The sequence below is a fragment of the Amblyomma maculatum genome, chromosome 3 (assembly GCF_055883805.1).
Source record: "Amblyomma maculatum isolate TAMU_Amacu chromosome 3, ASM5588380v1, whole genome shotgun sequence".
Taxonomy (NCBI): domain Eukaryota; kingdom Metazoa; phylum Arthropoda; class Arachnida; order Ixodida; family Ixodidae; genus Amblyomma; species Amblyomma maculatum.
In genome coordinates, this window is record NC_139346.1 from 160,620,056 (window position 1) to 160,643,721 (window position 23,666).

Genomic DNA, 23,666 nt, shown 5'->3' on the forward strand with positions numbered 1-23,666 from the left:
TTGCTGGTCCCAAAGTCAAAAGAGACTCCGCAACGAAAGATACAATGAAATAGATGAGAAAGCTAATCAATTTCAGATTCCCACTGACTAGGTATGTTATAAGCAGACTAGACTTGTGCAATGAGAGCACCAATGCAGAAAAAGACGAGAGAGTAGTAAGGACAAGCACCTGACATAAAATCGAAATGCCATGCCAGCCATATCTCTTTTTTCGCAAGAAAACCTGGTACTTGGCGAGATAACCACTCTTTTCAGCACTGTCCATTCTTCCTTTTTATGTAAACAACTCTCCTTGTCACACTCTCGCCTTTATCTAATCTAAGGTGGCACTTCTTTAAATTAACATGTACCCTAAGATAGAGGGACTGCATCCAAATGGATGAGGCTGGTACTCACCCAACCTTGGTGAACAGCTTCCCGTGAACGTGCAGGAAACTCAAGATGTACCGTTTGTTGAGCTGCAAAGGTAAAGAATACCAAAAATTAAAAAAGAAAAAAAGTGCCAGTAGTAACACTTGCCCAGCAAAGAAGGGCTTCATACAGAAAACTTTTAAAGAGTCTGACAACTACCACAGAGCAGCTGTGCTGAATTGCATTTTAAACGCAATGCAAGCTACTGATCCTAGAGGTGGCCTTTCACAACTGTTGGTACTTTGTCAGATCATGGCCAAAAAAGGGAGATTAAAAGTAAAGCCAAAAAGTTCAATCAGGAAAGGTTCCAGTGGTCTAGCCTGCATTGTGGACAGGAAAGAGGGGAGTGAAGGGGAAATGAAAGGGATGAAGTTCATCAGTCGCTACTGGTCCTTGCAAAAGCTGCAATGGGACCCAGCTTCCTCTCCCCTCACATTTAAGAGCTTCTCTCCCCCTGCACTCACATCGATAGTGGAGAGCTGCACAAGCTGCTCCAGCTCCCGTGATGCTTGGTCCGCATGGCGGCAACTGCTCCGATGGGAACTGGATCCGTCGGGCCGAATCCAGATCTCCAGCCGCTCCTCGTCCCACGGGCGCTCCAAGGCTGGCTGCTGATTGGTGCCTTCTTCTTCCAACCGCTTACGCTCCAGGTGCTCGTACTGAACAGATTAACACACAAAGGGCGACTATGCAGGGCAGTAATGCAACATTTTCATGGTTAATAGGTGTTTAATCGCCTGAGGCGTTTTCAAGCTCCGTCTCTAAACAGAACCATCTGAGCTCACTTAATCTGAAACTGATGCTCTGGTATCATCAAAAATGAATTAAAACCACAAAATTGAAGAACTTTTCTGTCCTCTGCAACTCCCGATTATCGAGAATGGTGCAAAGAAGAAAAATAAAAAGAAGAAAAAGTAGTGCACCACCTAGCACTGATCACAGCAGATTTTATTAAGAAAATCCTGATTATATAAGTCCCGCGGGGTCCCAAGAACATATTCGTAACGTACCATTGAAAACTTGTGCCACCAAAAGCAAGCAAACAGAAAAGAATGCAGAAGCACAGAAACTGCACTTGCACAGATCTTTTTAGGAAATGGATTTATTTACAGCCATATGCGGCTGCACTCTGTCTGCAATGCATTCCGCACGACTCGCAGGCATGGTGGGGTGCTTGAGGGTGTGGTCACAGCTCACCCGTTCATATCATTCGAAGTCAGGGTGTCTAGCAAAAATCCCTAACTTTTCCAGATTTTCCCTGATTATTTCATTTCAAATTCCCTGACAAATGAAGAGGCTCAAAAATGTAGCTGATGATAATGAGCATAGACGAATAATTCACAACAAAAAGCTATTATTATTCATATTCTGCAATTTACAATAGTGAAAGGCTGTTATCAGTGTTAATGGCCATTAAGAACGTCAAAAGTTTACTGAAAATTAAAACCGCACTGATGCCAGTCTCAGAGCACGCAAGCCGCCCACCCTGCCAAAAGCCAAGCCAATCCGAGCCAATCCAAAATGGCGGCGTGAGCGCGCTTGGCAGCACATGCTCGCCGATGCTGGAGTCCAAAAGTTTCGTTTTTAGTAGATGACAGCATAAAAAGAGAAGAAGGGGGGGGGGGGGGGGGGGGTCTTTTTTTTTTTTGCTTCGTTTTTTTAACCAAACCTGGATGGAGTGGGCTTAGCTGCTGCGAAAGGTGCCATCATGAATTATTTGTGGTTTGGGCGCCCGTCTCTCGGAGACTCTCGACGGACTGGCTTCATTAGGTTTGGCTACTTGTTCCCCACTGTTGCCACTCAAGTTGATGACACACTCTTAATACAGTAAAATCTCGTTACAAAAGACTAGGGTACGAGAGACACTCGGTTATAAACGACACTTAAAAATAGTTTGGAACTAGTTTTCCTATCTTTGCCATGTTAACAACTTTACATACAGAAGACATGGTGGTTACAAAAGACACTCTGCTACTACGGGCAGCTTTTGCAAGTCTCTAAAGTAACTTCTAAAGTAAAGGAAAGTCCTCAAGGACGTGGGCCGAACGAGCTTTCTCAGGGCGTCCCAAACGTTGTGTGGATCTCTGGCCAGCAGTTCGATGACGACACTACTCGTCGATGGATCCGGAACTTCTACGGAAATCTCCACCGTGGAGTCTGGGAACCACTTGCGTTTGGGTGCCTCCGTTGCTTTGCCGCCCCCTTCGTCTGCCCAAAGCCGACAATAAGCGTACCGCCGGTAGCTAGGGTCAAATAGTCCCTCGGAGTCCAGAAGCCGCACCCGAAAGTGGAACCACATTTCTTCGCCGTCACCTTCACCGTCTTGGAGCTGTTGTGTGCAGGCTATGTGCACGTCCTCTCCGAATACCTCTCGAACGAACGCCATCATCTGGGCTCGGGAGGCATTGAATGGCCTGGCCTGCTTTCCGACGCTCCTCTGAACGGTTCGCAGGCATTGCAGGCACAGCTCATGCCTGCGGCTGCATCGCAGCACGTTGCGGAACGGGCTTCGCTCCATCGGCCCTTGTCAGAGCAGCTCACGTTAGGCCCCCTGCGCTGCGTCGAGGCTTGTAGGTTCGCTGGAACGTCACGGGAACGAAGGCGATCCCCTTCATGGATCACTGCCTTGTCGTGGCGGAGGGGCTTGCGAAACTCGATGAAGTCGTGAGCTCTGCTGTGTAGGGCCACCCAAGATAGACAGGTCACGGCAGAGAGTTCTGACAAAATGTGATTCACTGGAGAAGGTAATGGCAACCCACTCCTGTATTTCCTGCCAAGAAAACCCTATGGCCAGTCACAATACCATTAATGATATGGCGCCGGAAGATGAGCCCCCTAGGTTGGAAGGCGTCCCACATGTTACTGGGGATGAACAAAGGGCGATTCCTAGTAGCTCCAGGACGAATGAAGCGGCTGGGCTAAAGCCAAAAGGACGCTCAGTTGTGGATGTGTCGGGAAGCGACCGGAAAGTCCGATGTTGCAAGGAGATATATCACATAGCAACATGGAATGTAAGATCTATGACGCAAGGTAAACTGGATGTCGTCAAGCGAGAAATGGACAGATTGAACATTGATATCTTGGGTATCAGCGAGCTCAACTGGACCGGAATGGGAGAATTTAACTCCGGCGACCATTATGTCTTTTTTTGTGGGCACGAATCCAAGAGAAGGAATGGGGTCGCTCTCATAGTAAACAGAAGAATGGGCAAAGCAGTGCTAGGGTACAACCCCAAAAACGACCGAATGATTTCACTTCGGATCCAAGGTCAGCCTTTCAACGTAACAGTTATCCAAGTCTATGCACCGACCACTGCTGCTGAAGAAGCTGACGTTGAGAGATTCTATGCGGACCTACAATGCCTTTTAGACCGCACCCCATCATCAGACATCGTTTTTCTAATAGGAGCCTGGAATGCTAAGGTCGGGAGTGAAGAAATATCCGGAATTATAGGCAAGTTCGGTCTTGGCGAGCCAAATGAAGCTGGGCAGAGGCTAGTAGAGTTTTGTCAAGAAAACAACCTGACCATAGCGAATACTCATTTTCAACAGCCCAAGAGGCGCCTGTACACATGGACTTCACCGGACGGTCTGTGCAGGAATCAGATCGATTATATTCTTTGCCGGCAGAGATGGAGAAGCGCTATACAAGCAGTAAAAACAAGGCCTGGGGCCGATTGTGGCACCGATCATCAGCTTCTTGTTGCCAAAATTAAGCTTCGATTGAGGAAAACGCAGAAAACTAGAAGGACTTTCAGGTATGATCTGGATCAAATACCATTAGAATATGCTGTGGAAGTGAGGAATCGATTTCAAGAATTAGATCTGGAAGACAGAGAGCCCGAAGAGATGTGGACTGATGTTCGTGATATAATACAAGAAGTTGCTACTAAGGTAGTTCCAAAGCAAAAGAAATGCAAGAAAGCAAACTGGTTATCTGAAGAGGCTTTGCAAATAGCTGAGGAAAGGAGGATGGCAAAAGTTATGGGGGAAAGAGAAAGATACAAGGTTCTCAATGCGGATTTTCAGAAAATAGCAAGGAGAGATAAGAATGCCTTCCTGAACATACAGTGCCAAGCAGTTGAGGACAACAGCCAATTAAGGAACACTGGAGCTCTGTATAAGCCAATCAAAGATATCAAAGGAAGCTTCTGTGCTAAGTTGGGCGTGATAAAGGACAAACAAGGCAAGGACCTCACTGAAGCCTCAGAGATAAAGAAGAGGTGGCAGGAATACACAGAAGAACTGTACAAGAAGGACCCGGATGTGCAAACCCAACATAAGACGGTTGTGATTACTGATCTCGAGCCGGGCATCCTGAAGAGTGAAGTTGAATGGGCCTTAGCCAGCCTTGCTAAGAACAAAGCTAGCGGAATTGATGGTATTCCAGCTGAGTTGCTTCAAAATCTCAACCACGATGCTGTTAACACTCTGCATACATTATGTCAGAAGATTTGGACAACCCTGCAGTGGCCACAGGATTGGAGAAGGTCAGTTTACATCCCCATTCCAAAGAAAGGCAGTGCCAAAGATTGTTCCAACTACCGCACGATCGCGCTTATTTCGCATGCTAGCAAGGTGATGTTGAAAATCCTCCAAGGTAGGCTGCAGCAGTATGTGGATCGGGAGCTTCCGGACGTGCAAGCTGGGTTTCGCAAGGGCAGAGGAACTAGAGACAAAATTGCTAACCTTCGCTGGATCATGGAAAAAGCAAGAGAGTTCCAGAAACCCATCTACTTCTGCTTTATTGATTATGCGAAAGCGTTTGACTGCGTAGATCACAGCAGATTGTGGCAAGCTCTCCAAGAGATGGGAGTTCCAATTCACCTCATCTGTCTCCTCAGGAACCTGTATGAAGGGCAAGAGGCCACAGTCAGAACTGGGCATGGTCTTACTGATTGGTTTCCGATCGAGAAAGGAGTGAGGCAAGGCTGCATACTGTCACCCTGCCTATTTAGCCTATATGCAGAGTGCATCATGAGGAAGGCCGGTCTGGACGAGTCTTCAGCTGGAGTGAAGATTGCTGGAAAACGTATCAACAACCTTAGATATGCGGATGATACCACTTTAATGGCAGAAAGTGAAGTGGAACTCAAGAGACTTCTGATCCGCGTACAAGAAGAGAGTGAGAAGTTTGGGCTTAAACTGAACATTAAAAAGACAAAGATCATGGCGTCTTGCCCTATCAAGTCCTGGAGCATCAATGGACAAGAAGTGGAAGCTGTGACAGATTTTCTGTTCTTGGGCTCCAAGATTACCTCGGAAGGAGACTGCAGCCATGAAATTAGGAGACGCCTGCTTCTTGGAAAGAGAGCAATGGTTAGCCTTGACCGCCTAGTAAAGAGCAGAGACATTAGTCTGCAAACCAAGATCCGTATAACTCGTGCTATGGTCTTTCCAGTTGTGATGTATGGATGCGAGAGTTGGACTATGAAAAAGGCTGACCGCCGAAGAATTGACGCGTTTGAATTGTGGTGCTGGCGAAGACTCTTGAGAGTTCCTTGGACTGCCAGAAGATCAAATCAGTCGATATTGTCAGCTATAAACCCTGACTGCTCATTGGAGGGTCAAATTTTAAAGTTAAAGCTCAGCTACTTTGGTCATCTGATGAGAAGAGAGGAGTCGCTGGAGAAAGATTTGATGTTGGGAAAGGTTGAGGGTCGCCGGAGAAGGGGTAGGCAGCGAACGCGTTGGTTAGATGGCATCCTCGAGGCACTGCAGATGAAGTTATGTGATGTTAGGAAGATAGTGAGAGACCGGAAAGCGTGGCGTGACATGGTCCATAGGGTCACGAAGAGTCGGACACGACTGAACAACTAAACTGAACTGAAAGTAACTTCTTCACTACAGTCGAACCCGGTTATATCGAACCCGGATATATCGAATTTTGGTTATATCGAACTCACGAAATATCCCCTTGAAAATCCCATGTAAAAGTATAGGAAAGCCGCGTCATATATCGAACTCAATTTCACCGGTCGTTCGATATATCGAACTCCGCACCACGCACTGGAAGGTGTGCCTTCCCCAAAGACGATCGCATCACCCTTGGCCGTTCGCCGCGTGACGTTTTCAAGCCACGCGCGGAAGGAATGAGAGGGGACAGTTCGGCGACGGCTGGTCTGGGCAGCGCCGCGCCCATTCCCCAAAGGCGCGCGCATCTAAAGTTGTCGTTTCCCGCGCGCCAACACATGAAGTTTGCAAGCCATGTGCGTGGGTGTGCCCATTCTTTTGCTGAGCTATTCCTTCAGCACGCGCAACGCATGCGCTAAGCCAGCTCAGCCCGTTTTCAGACAGACATCGGACGCTTTCTCCGGCGTGTGTTGCGAACCCTCTACGTGCGGCAGCGCGGCGGCGGACGTGGCTATGGCGCCTGCGGATGTTAAGAAGCGCCAGCTCTGTTTTTTTTTTCTTTTTTCATTTTTTTTTTTTTGCGAGAGTTATTCTTTCCTATCGTTGGGCTGTACGCGCGGCATAGCGTAAGATATGGCGGCTGCGGATGTTAAAAAGCGGCAGGGATTTTTTTTTTTTTTTTTTGCGAGGATGTTTATTTTATATTTTTTTACCGTTTATCCTTGCATGATAATCAGGGAAAGCACACAGTCAGCTGCTGCGATCATGACGCCCGCCCCAAGCGTGGCATGATAAATCGAACCAGGCTTGTGCAATCAAGCCATCACGGGCACTCTGCCAAGTTCGCTCCCCGCCACCGGAGGAGCTATAAAAAGATAAACGCGCCCTGACGTTATCGCTGCGCAGCATCTTGGCGCGCTGCCAATGAGCTGTGGATGAGACGACCGAAACGAACTGACGCGCGCCATCGACATGCAAGCGAAAATGCTCGCGATTTCTGCCCTCGCGACGACACAGAAACCTTGTTTTGGTTTTGAGCTGCCGCGGTGGCTCGAGCGGCGAGAGGGATGCAGTTCCAACAAGTTTGAAAATTTTCGCTCTGTCGCTGCCACTCGTCGCTTGCATGTGAGCGAGCTAGCCTTAACGCATCTTTTTTTTAAATTCTCGGGTGCAAAAGTGGAGGGTGGGTTCATTATGCGAGTGGGTTGATTACGCGACAAATACGGTATCGTTTTTTCGCATCGTAAGTGCCGTCGCAAGCCGATTTCTGTATATCGAATTATCGATATATCGAATTATTTCGCGATCCCCTTCGAGTTCGATATATCCGGGTTCGACTGTATTTAGAAGAGACACAATTTACTCAAGTAAGCTCAAACAACGCAGCTGACACATACCAACTTGTATGTGCAGCAGTTTAGATTTCCTTATCTAAATTCTGTTCTACATCAGCGTCCTTTTTTTGGTTGCAATATGTCAGGAACCGAGAAGGAGTGCCTCCTCTTGACTGGAAAGTCAAAATGTCCCTGTTGTTTCAGTCGCACAGGAATGCGATGACAGTGGCTGAAACAACAGGGACATTTTCGCTTCCCAGTCAAGAGGACGCACCCTTTCTCGATTCCTGACATATTGCAACAAAAAAGAACACTGATATGGAACAAAATTTAGCTGAGGGAATCTAGACTGCTGCACATACGAGTCGGTAAGAATTTGTGGTTACAAAAGACATCCTTTTTGGGTCAATTGAGTGTCTCTTGTAACAAGGTTTACTGTAGTCATTGGAGATGCCTTAGAATCGCAACACAAGAATTCGCACACCATACATAAACGTAGGGCATATTTATGAGTCACTTTTCGGGATGGTTCGGGGTGCCCCATTTGAACGATGTACTCATTGGACAGCTTTTTTGATAGAAAAAAAAAGGGGGGGGGGGGGGGGGGTGCTTCAGCACGATTCTCGCACATAAAATTTTTTGCTTGGAAAAGAAAGGTCACACCCCTCTCCTACATCCACCCTTGCTTAGAACACCATACTCACAATGAAGAGCATGCAGGATAGGGCACACGATCACGTTGAAAACGTCTACCACAGGTTCGACACTGGTGCCTAAGGCACGGAGGCATATAGTGAGGGCGAAGTGGAGGTAGGAGGCACTTGCTCCGCACATGCTTCTTCTACTCTCATCAGCAGAACAGTCGTTGCCCCTCTTCCCCTTGCCTGGCTCAAGCAAGCATTGTGGCTCGTCCGGGGTACGACCCGCAGCCACGTCATGGTCCGATATGTGGGGTAGTGTGGGCATGATGAAAGCATTATTTGGCTCAAATACAATCAGATGCTGTTCCTTCAAACGGAACACGAGCAGCAGCGAAGTTCATAACTTCTGAGGCAAATTTTTTGCAGAAAAGCCATTCAATTTTTTAACTTATCTTTTTGGACTGTTCAATTATTTGGATGAATTTTTTGGGTCCTGCCAAATCTGAAAAATCGGTCGGCGACTGTACTCGCATCCCAAAATTCACATAAAGGCAGTGAATGCATCATTGAGATCCCATCATTATCACCCTTTCAAAACAAAGGTTGACACATTCAAGGAAACAAATTAACTATATACCTTTAATCAGTCTACATGATTATGATGGCTTTTACAATTGGCACTAGCAGTAATGGAAACAAGTTTTCATCCTGTTCTCTTATCACAACTAACCGAACTGCAGACTGCCATCGGGCAATTCAAATGTGACACCGGCAAACACCAGGTTCATGGCTTGAAGACCGCACCTTTTTCCTGGCATCGTCGAAGAGGGCCAGCAGGCTCTCCCTTGCCGTCAGGAAAGGATTGCTCGCTGCAAGGCTCCGCATGTAGTAATAAACAGCGTCAAGCTTCCGTCTCTAAGTGAAACAAACAACAAAAGAGTACAAATGAAAGAAGTTATTTCCCATAGAATTTCTCCAAGTGCACCACTAGTTCCGCTAGTCAACTATACTAGCCAATTTATACAAAGGTAGAAATTTGTCACCTGACATGCATTTCACAGACCATTCACAGGGAAAGCCTTCAACTGCGGCGAAATTACCATATTTTTCCGATTCTAATGCGCCCCCGATCATAACACGCAGTAATATTTAACACCTGGAAACCACGAAAATAATGTGGCATCAATTCCACCGTGCACAAGGAATAATGCAGCGAACAAGCGCCTGAAAATTGCTGAAAACATGGAGAAAAACCGGCAAAACAAAAGCACAACCATGGGACGCAGAAGTCATAGGCTACTTGCCGTCAGTGTCGGAAGATAGCTCTTTCTCGCTGTTCACCAACCACAAAAGGTCACCTTCAGTACCATCTAAGGGGTTGGACATGCATATTCTTTTAATGCACGCATGACCACTGCTAGCGGGCGGGACTTCCACGTGACGCGAGTCCGTCTCGCAATGTCCCCGAGCGTCGCTCTCTTGAGATCGCACGAGGGCCTGCTCAGAGCCAGGCACTACCGTATTTATTCCAATCTAAGCCGATAGTTTTTACTAAAATTCCGAATACGATACTGAGGTGTCGGCTTAGATTCGAGGATGTGGCTGCACAATCGTTATCGCCATCGCGGTATTGCGCATGTGACTAGCGTTAGCCTGTGGGTAGGCCTACAGCAATTGCTAGCATGTCCGTGGACTCTCCGTGTGGTTCTTTCGATTCGTAAACTTTGTTTCCCAACGCGATGGCACCAACAAATAAGCGGTGTCATTATACTGCTGCTTTCAGGCGGAAAGTTGTGCTTGCGGCGGAAAGCTTGTCCAACCTTCAAGCACAGCGAGAGTATGACATGGATGAAACAAATATCCGCCACTGGCGAAAACAACGGGACCAGTTGTTCAACTGCGCTGCAACCCGAATGACATTTCACGGACCCCGCAGAGCCCGTCACCATGTGGTGGAAGAAGTAGTCGCCAAGTTTGTTAAAACGAAGAGGGCCGGAGCACTTCCTGTTACTACAAAGTTATTCAGGCGAAGGCAAGGGAGGTCGCGAAAGCACGCGGCATCCCACGCACTATGTTTAAGGCAAGCAGAGGCTGGTTTCAAAGGGTTATGAAGCGGTTTGGTTTGCCTGCGGCGACTAACGTCAGTGTGCCAGCAGCTGCCCGGAGATTTTGAAGAAAAATTAATTTCTAAAATTAAGCCATGGTCGTAGCCCCAATAATTTGTAGCAGTGAAAAGTTTAACATAATCTTTAACTGACCATCTTCCCAATAAAGAGTAGTTGCATTCGAGATTAGCAAAAAAAGAAAAGATCTTAGAAGCTACGTTTTAATAAATCTAATCACAGAAGAACTAACAAACGCTAATGGACCGATGTGCCCTTTCAAAAAGAAAAGTGGACGCCATTTCTACAGGAGCCAAAAATGCCTTGAGACACTGCAATGCACTTACCGCATGAAGCGCAAGAATAGCAAGCTGATTGTATGGACGGCCATTCTTTGGAGCCATGTGCTGAGCCTTCAGATACCAACTGGAGAAGGAAAAAAAGACGACTGTAAGAGCAACAGAAAAATGCCGCAGCTGCAGTAGTTCACAAACAAGCAGATATGAACACCTCAATACAGTGAAACCTAGTTATAACGAACAGTTAAAAAATTGAAAAATAGTTTGCGGCATCCATAATTCGTAATATAAAATTTCATAGAAAATACATGCAAGAGCAGCAAAATTCAATCAGAGAAGGCACAGCAACTCAAAGGGTGCTTACTTGAGTCACATCCATTTATTTACGCACAAAGAATTGCGTTATCGTAGCCTTATTTTTTGTGTTGATCACGTTCCATATCACGCCCTGTTCCATAGTTTGCAAACACTCAACCAGGGCAAACCCACTGCCCTCAATAGCACTGCAATGGCGGCGCAGTAAATCCAATGCAGCAAGTGCTCCTTGTGAAATTGGAATGTTCTCGTCTGCAGGGTCAGCCTGTGCTTTGTCTGCGGGATGTTCACAAACTTCCGCAGTGATTTCAGCGTCCGTCAGTGCAGCCGTGGTCGCTGCGATGTCGTCGCCGCCTACGAAGTCTTCTACAGTCATTGTTGCGGGCATGTCACCAACAAAACGCGAAAAATTGTTCCAGGCCTCATCGAGCTCGTTCGTCGAGATCGTCCCCATCGTCACTTGATGCACGGGCCTCTGCTGGAACAAAACCGGCGTGCCGAAAGCAGTTGGCAATCGTTTTGCCTTTCACGCTGTCCCATGCCGCTTTAATGCTCCCAGCAAATCAATCTTCAAGTCCTGCTTCATACGAAGCTTCACGAGAAGAGTGTCAATCAGTCTCCTCTTGTAAATTGCCTTGAAGGCCCTGCTTTTACCTCGAGCTTGGTCCTTAACGTCAGTGCTGCTCTTTTTTTCACTTTTACCGCCATCACTGCACTACGCAGACCCCCGCACCACACTCGACACGGCGGCCAACGCAGCCTCCATTGAACGATACGAAGTCACGCCGCGACGCTGCTGCTAGTCACAAGTGTATTTGTCATTTGTGAAAATTTAGAGATCACCCCAGGCCACGCTAACATAAGTACTATCTGCAAGTTTCATGAAACGTCCGAGTGCCAGTTACTGCAAAATGCATAGAGTCGATCGAACTTGTCTAAAGCGCTCGACCAGTGTGATGCGGAGGAAAGGAAGTGAAATCTCAACGCAGCTATTCTGTTGGGGGTAACATGGTTGCGTCGCTGTGGTTTGCACGAGTTTGCGGCTGCGCTAGAGCGCAAGTATTACCAGCAGATTGCAGTTCCTGCCTTGGAATTTCCCTGTGCCTCGTCCATTTCACGCCATCCGAGCGCTCTAGACAAATGTGATAAGACTCCATACGTTCTTTCAGTTCATTTCTTTAGTCTTTTTCGTGCCTGCGTTTCCCCCAATTTCACGAAGTGCCTTTCGGTGCACATGAACAGCAACACATATGATGACCAGCTTGCATAAAAGCACATGCACACTTCTGCCTCCCTCAACCATGCACTGATGGCTCATCCTTCTCCCACTGAATAAAGAGAGCCTGTAAACTGAACTGGCTCCGAAAGAGGGACACCTGCCTGCGTGCCTTGCCATAGTTGGTGGTACCCATAGCCTGCTCCCGGTACCTGGCCAGATCCCCGAGGCAGATGTAGATCTTCTGCACCGAGATGAGAACCAGCCTGACCGAGTCTGGGATAGACCGGCCGCCAGCAGCCCCTGTCGCACCCGACGGGGGGGAGGACCCCATCCCCAGAGAGCCACATAGTTCGGGCTCCACAAACTGGCTCAGGCTGAAGCCATACGTCTCCTGGAATTTGTCCAGGAGGTTCTCGTAGAAGATGGTGCCCTGGAGAAGGAGAAGAAGCAACCATCCTGATATTTCTGGTCACCCTTCAAGGCCCAGGACCCCCCAAACACTACTAAATTCTGAGCTTCAGCAAACAACATGGCAGAAAGTGCCAGTTTCACGATGTCGCGGTCAACAACACCTCAATCCAGCAGTTGTCACCAACAGGTCAGGACTGCAGCTAAGAATTGTCGTTACTGGTTACTGAGTAAGGATTTGAGCACTAGCCGGAACCATACTAAGATTACCAAGGCCCTGGTTACACAGTCGATCCCAGCCACATCTAATTCGAAGGGGATGGAGAAACAGTTCAATATATCAATAATTCGTTATATGACAAATGTTATCAGATAAGCTCCACTGTGACCCAGAGGATTGAATACAGTGTACGCACTGTAGCATACACCGTATTCATGCGTAGTGTAGAAGTGCGGTTAGAAGCATGAATACGGTGTAGCGGCGCATTTCTTGCAACAATATATCCGGGACTGACTGTAGCCCACCTTCCCTTCATGTTTCATAACAGGTGGCAGAGGCCATCATCTATCCACCTGAGATGTTCCTTTTCCTTTCAGCACTGGTGGTGTGCTGGATGGATGGTAGCGGGGCCACACTGATTACCTTTTAATGTGAAAGCCTTTCTAGGCTCATGGGCTGGAGAAAAGTTTGCAGGAAATGTCTGCACGAATTGATACTTAGAGAAAAAAAAATGGCCGTCTCCACCAAGAATCAAACCACTATCCCTCCTTTCCCCAGCTGAGTGTGCAAACTGCTACTCCATGCTAGGCTCGTGAGAAACCAACCATAATTCCCCTTGTCTAGCGTGAGGATGATAGTAGTGATGAAAATGATTTTGCAACATAACAATGGCAGTAGCAATGATAATGACACTGCAGTCAGTGATGATGATGGTAGTAGCGATGAAAATGATGGTGTATTTAGTTGATAATGATAATAGTAGCAACAGCGATGACGATGATGGTGACAATGCAATCAGAGAAAACAGTCCTGGAAAGTGGCTTTTGCCATTTCCGCTCTTGAGCAGGCTTAAGCGCAGTCCTGTGATTTTTGATGACACCGTAATATACATGCTCGCCTATATCTTTGTACAGTTAATCCTGGTTATAGCAAAATTGTAGGATGGCCATAGTTTTTCATTACACCCAGGTATTTGTTATACGCAGTTTACATGTGAAGACTCGATATGACAGAGCAGAATGAAAACCAAATAAAGAATTCAATGCAAAGGAAGGGAATAAATCCCCATTACTCGAAGTTAGATGCAGCGAAACATTTCTTGGCCGCACTGAGAATGCAGAGCGACAGCCTCCACCTCCGATGTGGCTTGCATGATGTGTGCGTCAACGAGATGGGAGAGGGGTAGCAGAGGAATCACCGGAGGCACCATGATTAGGCTAGAGGAGAGAGCATAAGCGGGTGCACCACCATCGGGTAAGGAGGCACCTGTGTTTGCCACGCAGACTACCGTTGCCGACGAAATATGGCGCAGTGTGCCAAACTGCGGTCACTTGTCGAGGTCACAGACGTTCCTCTCATGTCATTTCGTGATTTCGTGTTTTACTACAATGAAACTCATGGGATTCTGCTGAATTTCCAGTAATTTAGCACTTGCTAAGAGACAGTTGGCAACACGAGTTCGTTATATCAAGGTCAACTGCCACAACAATTTCGTTACACGGAGTTTCCAAATACACACACTTCAATGAGAGCGGCACTGTGGAATTTTTGTTACATCAAGAAATCTCCTACAAAAAAGCTTGTTACACAAAGGTTTACCTGTACAATGATGATGAAAACCTTTTATTGAAAGGAAAGAGGGAGGTAGATTTATGGGAATAAAAAAAAAGCAAACAAAGACATCTGCTTTCCAGTAATGGAACAGCACCAGCCATCCCAATGCAGTAGAACCCACCAGGAATAGCGACTAACAGAAATATAGAAAAAAAAAGGTATGTGCTAAGAGCATTACGAAGGCTGCCTTATATAAGATTTTGCAAAACGTGTCACAGAAAAGCTCTTTCCCACCTCGTCAACCAGGTTGAGAAGATGCATTTTGGCCTCTTCCCGAAAGTCGGGACACTCATCCATGACACGACGGTAGGCCTCGATGCCCTGGTAGAAGGCTGACTTCCACAGGTTGTGTTCTGTGTTGTTCGCAGCACAGTACCTCGGATCGGCCAGGATCACATTCTCGTACCGCAGCTGCAGTTTCCACCTGTGGCAGCAATGTGTTACACAAAGCAGTTTTCAGCTTCTGTGTTCTCTCTCCCGCTGCTAGAAGCAATGGACACACAACTGCCTGCATGCATTTTTCAAGTATGAAATATCCTCAGGTGGCCTTCTGCAATGTCAGAGGAAACAGAACTTTTTAAAACGGTAAAAAACTTTGGAGCAAAACTCTATCTCTGACCAGGCAACCAAAACTGTATTCCAAAAAAAAAAAAGGTGGCAAGTAGCAACATTCCTAAAAAACAAACAAACAAAAAAATATTTACAGGAACTCTATGCGTTTCAAGTGCCTAGGAGCAGAGCTATGCAGACGCAGTGATTTTAAAGAGACTTTTACAGAATTCATTTCCGCAAGGTGTTACAAAAGACAGACGTAACACAACCATCCCCACATTTTTCGGGCAAAGGAGAAATTTCTCTAGCAGGGGAAGCTACCTTTGGAACAGCCAATTTGTACTTTTACAACGCAACAGTGGACTCTGAAGCATGACACACCCAAACACACAGGCATGCAGCACGACATTATGAGCTTTCACATTATTCTCAACAGTACAGCATAAAGCATGTTTGAAGGGGGTAAGCATATGCGGGGTAAGCATATGCATGCACTGCACAAGTTAAACGATGCGGAGATGACTGGGGCCCCTGCTGTAGAACCTTGCTGATATGTTCCCGGATCATACATCCAAAAGTGTGGCAGGTTTAAATATCCTACAGATTTGCACTATTTTTCTCCCGGTAGATGCGCCCCGAGACAACCCTATTTCCTGGCCATCATGTTGAAGAGTTCTACAAGCTATGGTGATCAATCGCAAATGTGCTAACGTACAAGTGGGCTGAAACTTGTACGTTCAGCCCCCTCCCCCCCTCATCCCTCTCCTGTGGTGACTTTTTTTCAGTGCATCAACGAAAAGGGGCAAAAAATAACAGACCTTATGAGATGCATCGGATTAATATGGATCATGCTCATTTTGTTTTTTTCCCATTGATACCGCTAAATAATAGTTTTTTTTTTTTTCATTCAACTTTCATGGTGCACAACCAAAACTGTCGCAAGGTAGCGATTTAAATTGTGAACCATTTGCTACTATCCACAGAGCAATATCACTTATGACAAAGTTTACCGTGCCTAGCAGTAGATGTAAGGCCCTATAAATGCAAGCATAACATTTTCTGTATGCCCATGCTGCTGGGTACACTAAATTGCTGCAGGCAAATAATGTTTATTGTTTTTAAATATATGCAAAAAATGTCAGTTTTCGGGCAGCTCTGGTTAGCAGGGGGCAGCCAACTTTTCTCCAATGCTAGAAAGTGGAACAAACTTTCAGCAGGCTAGAATGAATGATGCCCGTCTCACGAGTGAGCCCATCTATGGCATGGACAACGAAAGAGATTGAAATACTTCAACTCCATCGAGAATTATGGGAAGGAAGAAAAAATGCAGCATTGAAGAGGACAATGGCTGTGTTACAAAAACAGCGTATTCCACAATACACTGCTCGAGCATGCGTCCATTAAGGTTCTCGTCACTGATTCTGGGTGTAAGAAAGACCACCGTGATGTGACTATGCAGACCGCAGTGTCTGCTAATGTATCAGCTTTCCCGAAATGAAACCACGATGTGACAGCGATAGGAGCTACACATCCGAGAAGGATCAACACACGCAGAACACAGCTGTTCTGTATCGCCGGCAAATTCAACTTTTAGGAGTTTTCGTCATTAACATACACAATACAGAATCTGCTACATGGCTGTTTACACACTAACGAGATACATCAGCCGCTTAACCTCCGGAGAGAGCTTGGGGAGCATGGGAACACTAGTGCACGTGCTTTGTTGTGAATGCTTTAAGATCTATCACAGCAAAGTGTCTACTGCACACATGTTGAGCCTGGCCTGCGTTGGACTTGAAAGAATCCTGCGACGGCCGACACAGTGTAATCCCATCACGGTTGTGTATTACTTCCGAAAGCAATGTGAAACTCTTTCGTGTACACATATTTGAGCAGTGTATTAAGGAATGCACCGGAGCAACGAGGCAAACTAAGAAGTGACAACGAGGGTTTTGCTGTTTCTAGCTGCACTGATGTTGCCGTTAGCAAGAACTTTTGGCAGCGCAGTAACGCTTCACGAAGTAAAATAGGAATGTAGGCCGCGCGGATAAGTTTATCTTCCATTGTTCCGTCATTCTTTTTTTCTCCGAATGCGAGCAAATAGCATGAAAACCACAGAACAAGAGACGCAGCTAGCTCGATGGCAGCAGCCACAGCAGCGCAGCAGACTCACTCAACACTTCAGCATAGCATTGCGTGGTTCACTGAAGGTCTGATGGCAGCAATTTTGCGTAAGGTCTTGAATAATAATAAAGCCATCAAACATAAAAGGGCCCTTCCTACAGAGATGCTATGAGGAGAAAACACAGTGGCTTCTTTGCAGTGCCTTGGTGACAAGGTGGCATAACGTTTGAGAACTACAACTATCTGCTTACATATGAGTGGGCCAGGTCTGGTGAACGGGTCTGGAAAATACGGCAACCACAATGGCTTCTCGAAAGCCCGCTGGTGAAAGGGCGTGCAGCTTTCGGAAACGAAGATCCTGGCTTACCACTGCCGTCAACACAAGTGACGTGTTCCTAAATCTCTTCCTCACTAAGGGCAACGGAAACGCACACTCGATTCTGTGAGAACAAAAAATGGAGCTGTTTGTATGATCTTACGACAGCAAATGCTAATCTAAATTCTAGTGAAAGTTTCAATCAACGCCCTTGAATCTCACCCAACAGTTGCATTTTTCAAAACCTGGCAGCTTAAATCTTATGTTTTTCCGGACATGTTTTTTCCCCTGCACTAAAAAAAAAGTTAAAAAAAAAGCTCCTCCGCACTACCTAGACACTAGGTTATACGCTTGTAAGTAGCTGTTCACTGTGACAGGTTCTTCAGATAGGTTCTTCAAATTTCTAAGAGCCTTTCTCTCGGTTCTTAAGAATCTCAAAGGAATGAGTAGCATTTACCCCTGCAGAAGGCTTACCTGCAGTGTCCCATAGCTTTTGTGTCAATGTTCTGGATCCCCTTGGAAAGATAGGTGGAGAGTTCTCGCTCCAAAAGAGTTGCATCATGCAGGTTCTTCTCCACAAGGGGCTTTGCTCGGCTGCGCAGCAGGTTTGGAAACAAAATTACTAAGTATTGCAGCTGGGATACAACATACTGTGCCTTCTCTCTTTCAAATAAAAGAAAGAAAGGAAGCACAGAACAAGGATTTCTCCGCCATAATGAAACACTGCCAGCTAGCACAGCCTTCAATAGCATCTACAGGTTTCATCTATACAAACAGTTATACAGAAAGTTGCAAACAGAGACAGAAACGACAGAACAGTGGTCCAGAGTACAGTTTTGTGGGTACAAATCAAAATACCTATTTGGTGGAGGCTCACTAAATACACACACAAAACATGGTGTTGAAATTGAAACTTTTCTGAAAAAAAAAAAAAAAAAAGAAAATTATGTATGTGTTTATTTATTTATTTATTTATTTATTTATTGATACTGCAATCCCAGTGTTGGGATTTTAGCAGGGTGGGAATACAAACTAAGTAGTTGAACAAAACAGGCAAAAATAAACAATAATTACAGTGCAAGTTGAAGCTCTGTATGTATATATATGTGTGTATATATATCCAGTGGAATAAGCCATTTTTAAGACATGGTTGGTAATTAATCGCCATAGTGGCTCAGTGGCTTTGGCTACTAATTCTAAGGTCGCGGGTTTGTTTTCAACCGAGGCAGCTGCATTTGAATCGAGACGAAAAGTGTTTTGCGCAATGTTGGTACGTGTTTAAAAACCCCTATGTGACCTAAATTAATCAGGAGCCCTCCATCGTGTCATTCCTTACAGCATTAGTAGCTTCAGGACACGAAAAGCATGGAGTCCAATCTTTTAAACCAACACAATCCGATTTCTGATGGCCTTCCTTCCTCACGCTTGTGGGCTTCGTGATAAATCAAACATGCTCTTATACAAATAAACGAACAAATCCCACATCAACAACTGATGTCAATTGAGAATATCATTTGCATGTGCCATGTAACGTTCAAGACTCAAACGTGGTGCAGTCGATGTGAGGCATGCCCTGTAAGCCATGCATTTATGTGTCCTATATTTGAGCAAAACGAAATGCAACATTGACACATGCCCTTTTCGTTTGGCATCGCCTGAATTCTACACATCCGTTTACTAGTGGTAACAGCTCCCATCTAGAGCACATACATGAGCAGCAATCTAGGTGCAGAGCTATCACGTCTGCAAATTACTGCCTTTTGCTATCATACATCCATCTTCTGTCTTTCATCGCCACTAGTGCGTCTTAGCCAATGACTGATAATAAAGCTCTCCACTTTAGTTGCCACTGTTACCATGTTAACTATGCGGTTCAGTCAACTACGCAACTGGGAATGCTGTGATGCAGTAATGACACATTCGTCAACTCGAGACAGCATCACTCTAGAGGACAGCAAACAATTATGTATACGCCATTAGTGCTTTATCAATGAACACTTGAAATTGTAATATAGAATGGGCCGCAGCAAATGCACGGCAGGCTGCTTGTGTGCGAAATCTCATGTCAAAGCTAAACAAGGAACATTACCTTTACAACGGCAGAATTCCTTTTTTTTTAGATACCAAGACTATGGGAAGTTTTTCTGACCCTTTGTTTGTTACTTAATGAATACGAGAGAATTACTGCCTTAACACATGTGTCCCTTCAACAAGTTAGCTGGTATAAATGTTCGCACTAGCTTGTTACACTACAACAAAAAGCATTCGAAGCTGCTGACCATGCCAAGTTGCTACAGCATCAAGGAAAACTGCTTACCTTCGACCAAATAATACATCCGATGATGGTGAAATCAGCTGGTCTCCGTGATATACCGGCGACATCCCGGGACTGGGCAGGTGTCCCGAAAATGGCCCTGCGGGTATACCAGCTGAATATGGCGGTGACACAAGTGGAGATGACACCATGGGTGGTGACACCACGGGCGGCGATGCCTCAAACTGGCATGTGAAACTGGGCTGTGGTGTCACCGGCACTGCTGGCCTACTACTGTAACCGGTGTCCACTGGAACGTGCGGCTGTGGCTTCACTGCAATCAGAGGCTTATCTTGGCCCATGCTGCCAGGGGTGGCAGTGACCACACTCCTCTCTTCACAATGCTCCGAGGAAGCACTGGCGGTGCTGCCAAGGCTCACATCGCATGGGATACGGATGAGTCCTCCTTTGGCCGTTGACGATGCTGCTGCCACACTCTCGGAGGATGCAGGCCGATTTCGCTTCTGGAAACGGGGCGGGAGCTGGCACTCGTGTGTCTTTGGCGGTGAGGTTTTCTGGGCAAAAGCAGCTTCGTTCTTGCGGTTCTTCCGACGCACCTCCGTTAGTGTCGAGTTCCAGCTGGACGAATCGCCACTGGCACTGCTTCTTGAGTTGTCTGCCTTTTGACCAAGCCCAAGCTGCTGCTGCCGTTGCTGCTCTTCTTCTTCCTCCACAACAGCCACACTCCAGTCCTTGACAAGCGGGGTAGGTAGCAAGCCATTCTGAGGGCCAATATCCCTTTCTTCCTCAGAGAGAGAGCCACGACGTTGCCTGTTGACAAACCGGCGCGTGAAGCGACAGGGTTCCGGGGAAGAACTCTGGTAGCTGTCATTCCTCTCTCGTTTTGGTGCACTGCTGTTTTTGCTCATGTCCCCCTGGTCACATGTCCCTGAACGTACAGAAGATTCCACGATAAGCTCCCCACTCCAGTCCTCCTCTGGGGTTGCATTGCCATCCGAGTGATGCACACCTGTTGAAACCCCATTCATACCTGAACTTGTTGGTTTGTGCTCTTCTTTTGGCCTACTTTTCTTCTTTCTAATTTTCTTTTTCATCCCTCTGCGACGAACGTCCTGTTCGAGCTCATCTGCATCATCAGAGCCACTCTGCCTTGTAGCAATTTCTGAGAAGCTGTTCCTCAGATAAGGTGATGACGTTCGCCTTGATCGGCCTGTTGTCCTGGCAGGGGTTCCCTGATGCGGCCTTTCAAGATTTGTGTGACGCTCACTAGCATTCCAGTTTTCTTGGCCCCGAGTCTCTGAAAAGGAGCCGCCCCTTCTTCCACTGCCCCTACCCCGTCTCCCACCCCTGGAAAAAGATCTGTCCGACTTCATCTCACTGTCCTTCAGTGCATTTGACATGCTGCCGTCCCCTCCAGGACCACAAGGTTCATTGATGACGACTTGCTGCTTAAGAGCAGGCCTGTTCATTTCGGGAGATTTCGCTCTCTCCTTGGTGTGCTCTGCACAGCTTTCCAAAGGTTTCGTTTCCACTTGCTTAGGATGCTTCTCCTGCCAACCCGATTCAGAACTAGGCTGCATTTTCTTTCCATTTCTCTCAACACTCCTCTCCACCAGTTCGATGGCCGTGGACTTCTCGTTTTCGGTGGGAAAGGGCTTGGCCGACGATGGGGGGCCTCTAGAATCCACCACAACTGTTTCACGTCTCCCTTCAAATGGAGGAGGTGGCCGCTCCAATGATGGCTTGACATGTCGTGGCGTGTAAACAGGCTGGTCAGGACGCTTGGCACGACTGCCTGTCCACTTCCCATTCACACCATCCTTCAAGGAGAGGTCCTTGAGGGCTGACACTGGATCCTGTTGCCCCTTAACGTCGGCAACCACTGGAGAAGCATCACCCTTGCAGCTTCCATTCTTCTGGGGAAGTCCCATGCCTGGTCGGTAGATAGCCATCTCTGGCTTTGACCTTCGGCCTTCACGCTTGCCATTCCCGTCCCTCTCAGGGGCAGCATCTGCGTGAAATAAGTGCAAGTATGATGAGGAATGCACCAACTCAAACATTTTGGCTTGAATTGACGGTAAAGGAAAGTAAAGACTGGAGTGATGGGTTACTCTTTCAATAATTAGATGAAGATCCTCGGATGGTGTCCACAATAACCATTGGCTAAGGTCTGCCAGACGGAGCGTTTTCCGGGCTTGTCAAGCTTGCATGATCGGCTATGAGTTTTCTGTACATTTTATACTTACTCCTATTTCTCATTAAATTTTATATTCCCTCACCCAGATACCCCTGTGCATGGTAGCAAACCAGTTTGTTCTCCCGGTCAAACTGTCTGCTTTTCCTACTCCTCCCGTAAATTTCAACTTTCTCATCCCCAGCACAGCTCTCCCATTAACCCGGTCCTATGCCAGCTGCAGCCCCACTTTACCCGTGGGGAGCTCTTCACTCCACCCCCACCTAACTTTTTGCACTCTCGCTTTGCTGCCTTCTTTTTAAACCCAGTATTTAACCCTTTAACAGTTTTTGCCTTTTAGGTACTGGGCTGAGCACAGAATGTGTAAAACAATTTGACGTTGGGGTGAATTTTTTTTCAGTATATTCGACAGTCAAAGGGTTAATTCGAGAGTGCCATGAAGGTGAACACTGTCCTCTGTGCATCTGAAGCCTGTGGATTGCAGCTGTCCGTGGGTTGTGTGTGTACGTGTTTGTATACAACCAAAGCCTTGGACACCAAACGGAAGCCTGAACTTAAGAAAAAATTCGGATGTAATGGTGTTTACCTTAGGCAATAACTAAGCAAGATTAAACCCAATTAAAAATGGCTTAGAACAACTAAGCAAAATTAAAGATGAGTAAGAATGACTTGGCATATTAGATTAAAATACTGCCAATGGTGGCGCAATGTGTACCCGATGCTGGGGGTAGCAACAGTGGAGAGTCTAAGAGAGTTGCTATACGTGCTTTCAATTTGCCCCTCATTATTCCATAAGTGGAGACGAAAAGACAAATGTTTTCACACTTCCTCCATGTCAATCAAACTAACCACCCGAAATTTTTTTTGCATGAGGAAGGCAACTACACTGCTGAAGATATTGCAAAGGAAGTGCTCAATTTTCTTCCACATCTACAACCTCATGGTACACAGGTGCTACATAATCTTTGACATACTTGTGATTTTCACAAATCCTGCACCACGCTGTGGCAATAGCATTACCTTGTACATGAAGGATCAGCATGTGTAGAACCTCATTGTTCTCTCTATAGGTATCGCGCACATGTAACTCCGGAGTGAGGCGCGCGCGTCCAAAGTGAGAAGACACCGCAAACTCGCCATAGCGGCAGTAAGATAACTACTCTGCTGCAGTATGCCGGCAAGGTCGTTTCGGACAGCAATGAACCCTGTGAAGAGTTTGAGATATTGCTGTGTCGTTGGTTTTCACCAAGGACCAAGTTTTACAGCTTCCCAACTCGATATTGGGAGCAGGAACGACGCCTACGTTGGATTCAACTAGTTCGCCGTCAGAAGCAAGCTTTATTTTTCCGCAATTACTTTCACAGCATATGTTTGTTGCTCTTATAATAACTATAAAAGGCTGCTAGCTTCTTATATGTTGCAGAGGTTTCTAACTGCAAACAATATGCCGTAATATCCTCGTTTCTTTTTCCCAGGGCTTGTTTGTCAGCAGCCTGTGGCAAGCGGCGCCGTTTATTCGTGTTTTATTCTTTCGCTTCAGTGATGACGGGACAGTGACAGCCTTCAATCCACTCATGAATATGCAACAAACATTTTTTTGGAAAAGCGAATGCAAATGAAGAGGCTTCTACAAGGTGCCTGGTCAGCGGCAGCCGAGTAGGAAAAAGGAACATGTAAAACTTGCCAACAGCGAACTAACGAATATTACTATCAGTTCGATGGATTTCAAGGGCGCCGAGATGCACGTTTGTGCGATGCACCAGCCCAACACTTCGGTGCCGTTTTCTGTC

The 23,666-nt window shown here is 46.5% G+C and overlaps 1 protein-coding gene across 1 annotated transcript in view; it reads right to left on the minus strand.

Moving 5' to 3' along the window:
• Smg6 (Smg6 nonsense mediated mRNA decay factor) overlaps positions 1 to 23,666 on the minus strand; it is a 99,190-nt gene that overhangs the window by 72,940 nt on the left and 2,584 nt on the right. Inside the window, exons 2-9 of the mRNA XM_084598410.1 lie at positions 19,725 to 21,693; positions 17,882 to 18,001; positions 14,650 to 14,839; positions 12,335 to 12,603; positions 10,688 to 10,766; positions 9,043 to 9,153; positions 876 to 1,070; positions 397 to 458 (exon numbers count right to left, since the gene is read on the minus strand). Coding sequence (XP_084454536.1) covers positions 397 to 458; positions 876 to 1,070; positions 9,043 to 9,153; positions 10,688 to 10,766; positions 12,335 to 12,603; positions 14,650 to 14,839; positions 17,882 to 18,001; positions 19,725 to 21,693 — 2,995 coding nt within the window. The remainder of the gene's footprint in view (positions 1 to 396; positions 459 to 875; positions 1,071 to 9,042; positions 9,154 to 10,687; positions 10,767 to 12,334; positions 12,604 to 14,649; positions 14,840 to 17,881; positions 18,002 to 19,724; positions 21,694 to 23,666) is intronic.